The sequence below is a fragment of the Pimephales promelas genome, chromosome 12 (genome assembly GCF_988280905.1).
Source record: "Pimephales promelas chromosome 12, fPimPro1.hap1.1, whole genome shotgun sequence".
Lineage (NCBI taxonomy): Eukaryota > Metazoa > Chordata > Actinopteri > Cypriniformes > Leuciscidae > Pimephales > Pimephales promelas.
In genome coordinates, this window is record NC_142780.1 from 33,960,201 (window position 1) to 33,967,883 (window position 7,683).

The window sequence follows — 7,683 nt, forward strand, 5'->3', positions numbered from 1 at the left end:
CGAACACAGACAGACACAGATACACCCAGATAGACACACACAGACAGAAACCCAGACAGATACAGTCAGACACACACAGACAGACACACACAATCTTGTTTTGTGCTGATAAGTTCAGTGTACCCACCACAGTGACGGCATCATTAAGTAAAGACTCCCCGAACACCAGGATGTGGAGCAGCTCATTAATGTGGATCTCCTCAAACACAGCCAGCACGGCTACAGGGTCTACGGCTGAGATGATGGTCCCGAACAGCAGACACGACAGGAGGTCCACACGCTCCAGCTCAGCGCCCTCCAGCCGGCACACGCCGTACAGCAGCCCACCCACGAAAAACGCATTCCAGAGGGTCCCCACCACCGCAAACATGAGAATGGTGCCCAGGTTCTCCGTGAAGGGTCGTATGGGCAGGAAATATCCCGCATCGAGGATGATGGGAGGCAGCAGGTAGAGGAAGAATATATTGGATTCCAGCGTCGGAGGAATCTCGCCGACCACCTTCATAAGACCACCGACCAGCAGACCCACCACGATCAGCAGACAGCTCTCCGGGACGATAGAGGACAAACGAGGGATCAGGTGGAACCCTAAAAGAGGAAGGATGGATGAACACAGAAGCTAATTAAAACAAGATGTATTTTTACTGAAACCAAACGGAATATTTTAATTTAGCCGAAAACTAAAATAAATGAAGTTTGTTTAATAATAAATTAATGTAATTTAATCAACGCTAAAATAAAAACAAAGTCGTTTAAATTGCACATAGGGCAGTTTTATATAAACTTTTTAATGATATTTAATAATGTGCAAATATAAACATTTAAATGGTTGCTGTAATAAAAACATGAAAGATTTATCGAACATTTATAAATTAAAGATGGGTTAAGTAGAAATATAATGAATATGTAATTTAGTGCATTTATTTATTAAAATGCTCCTCTCTGAAGTTAGTTTTTCTAGCTAACTAAAGAGTAGGGCTGGGTATTGAGACAAATTTCATAATTCGATTCGATTTCGATTCACAAGCTTGCAATTCGATTCGATTTCGATTCGATTCAATATCGATTATTTTGGATATCAGTTACAATAAATGGCAATTTTTCTCAAGGGAATCAAATCTCTTAAATGCTGTAAACTATGGTCTATATTATATATAGTCTAGTTGTAGCCTACTGGGCTTCATTAGCCTAAATATGAAGGTAATAATGAACTGTTTTGTAGCAATACAAACACTTAAAGTATTATTTTATATATTTATTTATATATTTATTTTTATAATAAGAAGATTATATGAAATATAAACATTTAAATGGTGGCTGTTATAAAAAAACTTGCCAGATTTATTCAAATATGCATTAAATATTGAAGAACACTAACGAGTGTGGACTAACGAGTTTATGTGGGTTTTCTGAGGTAAATATGACGATACATGACATTGATTACAAGCTGTTTAACTGACGTCTTTCCACGGTTGAAACACAGATTGAGCGAATCAATGTGACATGATAGGGATTTCGATAAGTCTTTTAACACACTTTCAGATGCTCATTCATGTTTATTTGGCGCTGTGACTGGTATTATTAAGCCGGAAGAGAGATCAGCGCTGCTGCTTCTCCAGAGCGATCTCACGCCACAGCGCCAAAACGCTATTTATGTTTTTGAATTCCTAAAAAAAAATGGACGTAATTTGAAAATTGAGACTTTGTTTCATATCAATAGTAACAAAGGACAAAGATTATTGCGATTTGTTGGATGCGCGCAGCCGCGATACACTGTCTCATTCATACAAATGAAACAGGATGACTAATCGATTCTTGAGATTTAAGAATCGATATCGGTTTGTAAAAATGAGAATCGATTATTATCGAGAAATCGATATTTAATACCCAACCCTACTAAAGAGTAATGAAATTTCTGTGCATCATTATTATCATATAATGCAATATAATATAATGTAATATAATATAATATAATATATAGTTGATTCAAATTTTTATTCATTTTAAAATTTTGAAATTTGAAATTCAAATTTTGTATTTAATGTATACAGTTTAGAAACACGATTTTGTTAACTGAACTGGTGGAAGTTACACACAAACACATTATGTTCTGATTAATTTCGCAGGTAAAATCTGATTTAATTTCGCAGGTTATAGTCTGACTGATCTATGAACATTAATTAGCATTCGGATATGAATTCCCCCTCTCCTCATCTCAATTAGATTTTATGACAGTCAAGTTTGTTATGATTTTTAATAGCCTATTCATGGCTGTAAGGGAAATCCCTTTATGTTCAGTGTGAAGCCGCTCTGTTGCACTGCAGTGTGAAAACGGTGATCCTGCAGTTGCTTTGCTGACGTGTGAAACAGCTGTGAACTCAGAGTTTCAGAACAATGTCAAAAGCGTCATGAAAAGGTCACAAAGAACATAATGCCAGTCACACTATACTCTTGAGAGCCGAAAACACTCAAATGATTGACTTCTAGTCTTTCATCTTTGGTTTGTCGTAAGCTTTAGTTTTAACTGTGAGGTTTTTCTTAACTTGAGGGGGTTTGTTGTATCTGGCTTCAGATATTTCGAGTGCATTGTAATTGTGACGCACCGCTTTGACAGCTGAATGTTTTCAGGAGGCAAACACAGGGCTTAACTCATGGAAAGTAACAAAGCATACCAGTGAGAACAAGATTGACGAGGAAATAGATAAAGGACACATACACATCCTCGCTGAGAAATCTCGTGACTGATAAACACAGTTCAATCAATCTGACCGGTCTAACCCCGGCTGGTTTTACTGGTTAAAATGACTAAAAATGCAACAACAAAAAAGCAACTTTCATCTTATGCAATGTTATATGTCAAGTATGTTACTGCTTTGTATTGTCGTACACCAGTAATGTTTTTTTTTTTCTTTTTGCGTTTATATATGCTTCTTAAATCTTCTAATTTAACTAAGGCCTAATTCTGGCTAAATCTAAGCCCTGTCTGTGAAACGGGGCCTAAATCTGTCTATGGTGGAACAGTAATGAATTAGAGGTTTATTTAAAGACTGACGACTGACGTCATCTTCATTTCAACTGAAGTCATTACAATTGTCTACGTTACCCCCTACGCAGCTGTGTGTGACACGTCAGCAGATAAAAGACCCCAGAGACGAGCTGAATTAAAACATCCTCAAGCCTGAAAGGAGGAGTAATGGAAGAGAGAGGTCATTATAGGAAGATCCATTTCTCCAGCTCAAACCTTGTTTAGTTGATTAACAAGATCCAGAAGCTAATGGAGGAAACGAGTCTGCTTCTCCAATGACAATCATTCAAAAGCAGCCTGATACTTTGACGCAATGAGGCAAGGATCATATTATCAAATTAAAAGTGGTTCAAACCCAATGTTCTGTTACATTTTGTGTAATATAATATTAATACAAAATATATTAAAATACAAATAATAAAATAAATTATTTAGATATATGGATTATCAACAAAAAGATAATACATTAATTAATTTTAGTTTCATTGGATTATCAAAAAATAAGAAATAAAAACTAAACACAAAAACACTACATTTCACTAATTTAAATAAATAATTAACATAAATAAATAGAAACTAAACTATCAAAAATTATAAACAAACAAATAAATTAAATAACTTGCTTGGATTTATCAAATTATCAAAATTAAAATATCATTTAAAAAAAAAAATCACTAGTTTTGTTTCACTTGATCATAAGGCTGGGAAAAAATAGATTTGATTAAAAAATCAAGTTGGTAGGTCAAGTCGATTCATAAAAAAAAAAAAAAAAAAAAAAACAATTAGATTTTTTAGATTTTTTTCCTCCCCATTATAAATAATTTGGAAGTTTAACAATCTTTGTTGCACACTCCACAGTGACTTCAGTTAGAGAAAGAGTTTGCCTTTGCAATTTTGTTTATGTTGATGCACTTTAATTAAATACAATAAATATATATTTTTAAAATATATTTACAGTTCGCAGTTATTTTGTTTTAAATGGATAATCGAAAATCGGGTTTTAAAAAAATTTAATAAATAAAACGCAGAAAAAAAGAAAAGAAAAAAAAAAAAAAAATCACCCAGCTGGATCATCATTAATTCAGCTTCGTTTTACTGGATCATCAAGACTAAAACATTCAAACAAACAAATTAATTAAAAAAAATCCCATATTGTGACACTGTTACCGTGATAAAACCGTGAAAAAGAATTACTCGTCTGCTACTATGATATGGTTGTGCTCATCCCTAGATCAGTTTCGCATAAAAAGACTCAAAATAGACGAGCCAGAATCCCTCAGCTATTACGAGGTCATTTAACCTTCACGCTGGCACCGGGGCCCCGTTGTGCGGCCCCTCAAACACCCAATAATGAGCCCCCGGGAGACTGAATTATTCAGAGCCCATCGCCTGATGCCAGCATGCCACGCGTCTTCTTGAGGCTGATGCTGGCACGTGTCGAGAGACGACAAAACAGCGTGAGGCCTGATAGGGTAAACATGTTACCACACACACTGAACACATCCAATTAAAACAGGTCTTTCACACATAACAAATGTCAACATCTCATCGCTACAAAAATGAAGCCTGCATTCAAGCTGTGATCTGAATAACTCATTGACTTTACATGTTCCTACTTTTTTGCACATCGTTCTAGTTAATTGCTGAAGAGACAAAAAAACGATAAAAAGATGGACGCTAATTAAAAGGGACGACAATAGTGTATTCTTTCCATGTGGTGCACTTACAATGTTAGTTAGACCAGCCTTTCTCAAAGTGGGTGCCAAAAAATTACGTAGGCTAAAAAAAATGTGGAAAAAAAAACCCCGGAAAAAAAGACAGCTGACATTACATATATAAATATATTTGAATTTATATTCTTCTTTATATGAACATATTAATAAAATTGTAAATTCATTTTAGATAAACATATAAAATTAATCATAAAAAAATCCGTCTCACAAGACCGAAGCAAGACACACACAACTTGACGCAAGTGACGCAATCCATAGCAACGCGTTATAGCAACACCTCAGACTGACAGAAACGTAAAAATAAACGTGAATTTAGGCCACTTTAGTTACAGCATTATGGATCGTTTTTTGAAAAGAAAATCCCCACAAGAGCCGGGGATTTTTATTTTATTTTATCTGCATCCTGCACTTCATTTGAGTTCTCCTGGTCTGGATTTGTTATTGGGTTCTTGTATTGGGCGGTCCACCTCTTACGGTTTTATGGCATTTGTGTCTCTGATTAATTATTTTGTGAATTACTTTGCAAACCTGTGTTTTTAAAGGTGCTATAAAGTTTTTATTATTATTGTTATTTACAGTTCATATTATGCTCTGTTCATTACTGTTCTGTCTAACTAAACAAGACATTTGCATTTAAATTTGGGTTATGCAGTGTTTTTAAATTATATTTTACACTGGGGTGCCTTGAGATTTTATGCACTTTTGAAAGGTGCCCTGACTGAAAAAAGTTTGAGAAAGGCTGAGTTAGACTACTAAACTACTAAACTATGAGTGATTCATCGGGTCAAATAGATAATGTTGCTGTTTTTATAACTGTTAATACATTATTGTCTTGTTAACTTGCCCTAAATTCAACACAAGAGACATTTTCTTCACGCACTTTTTTCCACCCCCTTTTGATTAACAGGATATAATCAGCCCTGATCATCGGCTGTTTTAAAGTCAACAATTTTATCCCTTGAAACTCATCTTTGATCACTAAAATGACATATTTAAACGTTTTTTCCTTGAAAAAAGAATCTTCATGCTTTAAAATAGCTTGAACGTAACTCTACACCCTTGCCTCATTTAGTATACGAGGTTCTATGAATATGCAAATTAGCCCCACCTCCACACACAGCAGCTCAGAGAACAATCTCTTCAGCACATGAAACGGTCACTTAATTAAGAAAATGTTTAATTTGTAATGAATTATCACATGGAATGACAGTGAAGCTCGACATAAACACTCTCCAATCATTATTATTAAACATTGCCTGCAATTCTTTATCAAAATGCCTAAGAAGAACTTTAAGATCTGCATTCTGCACTGAGGATCTCTGATAGCAGACGTTTCCGTTCGTCCACCCAAACTGCAGACAAACGGCTCTTGTGTGAATCTGACGGCATGCATGACAAGACGCGAGATGAACCGCACTGCTAAATCACAGCAACTGTTCGAAGGACAACGACAGAACAAGTGTGTGTGTTCTTGGCTCAAATTCACACTACATAGCTGAACATTACACTTAAAGGGATACTTCACCTCTGGAAAGATGAATGTTTATTTAAAATGGGTCATTTATGTAGAAGAAATTGTACTTTGGAGCTTTCTAGACTGAGAAAAGCCAGAAAATGTATTTTTGCCTTATGTGGATGAAAGACAACAACTCCCAGAATGCACTTGCTTCACTGCCCTAGGAGGCCACGCCTACCGGTAACAGAGCGCAGTGGTTAAACATCAAGTCTAGGCTACTAGTGAGTCTCCGTGATGAGTCTGCCCGAAAATGTGTTTCGAGATCGCCCAACATGTCCGTGATTTGGCTTTTGCGTTCTACAGTCGCCATTCATTATGTTTACTGTGGCGAGCGGGACGAGTGAGGGCCGCGGGAGAACGGCGCGTGATTACTGATGAGCGACACCTGTGAGACGCACCGGTCTCGTATCTCTCACGGAGGAGCGGGAATTTTCTTAGCAATATAAAACGCACATCAACCGATCACTTGTTTAGCGTTCATGTAAACACTACATTCAGATCCACCAATCGGAATGAATTCAGTTAGATTGAAACAAAAGCTGTGCATGTAAACAATGAATGGCGACTGCAGAAAGCAAAAGCTGAACCCCGGACATCGACGGCCGGACATGTCCGGGAAAAAGAGGATGGTAACCCCTACTACTCAGCTTTCTCCACAGAACAAGAGCATGCTAGCTTAGCTTCCAAAACAAGATGGCCGACACTATGTGTTCATTCTGTGAGTGAGATCGCCCTCTATGGGCGGGTTGAGGACATGCGGGACAGACTCGACTACTGACTGTAGTCTTTAGCCTCTGGACAAAACATCCTCAGATGACGCAAAAATAATTCCAGACAAAAAACACATAAATCTCTCATCTCAGGGGGATATGAGGGTGGAAAGCACGGTAATCCGAAAATACTACAGGTTTTCTACTAATACAAAGCTTAATGCTAAATCCTGAAGTATCCCTTTAAAGGGTTAGTTCACCAAAAAATGAAAATTAAGTCATTAATTACTCACCGCCATGCTGTTCCAACCCTGTAAGACCTTCGTTCATCTTCGGAACACAAATAAAGATATTTTTGATTGAATCTGAGAGCTGGATCAGTCCTATAGACTGCCTAAGGGACTGGCTCTTGACGGCCCATAAAGTCATTAAAGAAAAGGTTTAAATATTCCATGTGCCTACAGCGGCTCAATTATAAGTTTATCAAGCGACGAGACTACTTTTTGTGCGAAAAAAACATAAATAACGACTTTATTCCACTATTCCAGTACTTCCTTATGGGCGCATGCGCGAGAACTGAGACGAGGACGTTCTCTTTCGACTACTTCTTGTTACCGGCTGCTCACCGCTTAGGAGTTTTACCGCCCCCTACCGTATAAAATGATGATCCATATATAAGGCGCTCCGGATTATAAGGAA

General features: G+C 36.8%; 1 protein-coding gene across 1 annotated transcript in view; it reads right to left on the reverse strand.

The window, feature by feature from the left end:
• Positions 1-7,683, reverse strand: part of slc9a1a (solute carrier family 9 member A1a) — a 67,410-nt gene that overhangs the window by 33,107 nt on the left and 26,620 nt on the right. The window contains exon 2 of the mRNA XM_089118062.1: positions 128-588. Within this exon, the coding sequence (XP_088974188.1) occupies positions 128-588 (461 nt within the window). The remainder of the gene's footprint in view (positions 1-127; positions 589-7,683) is intronic.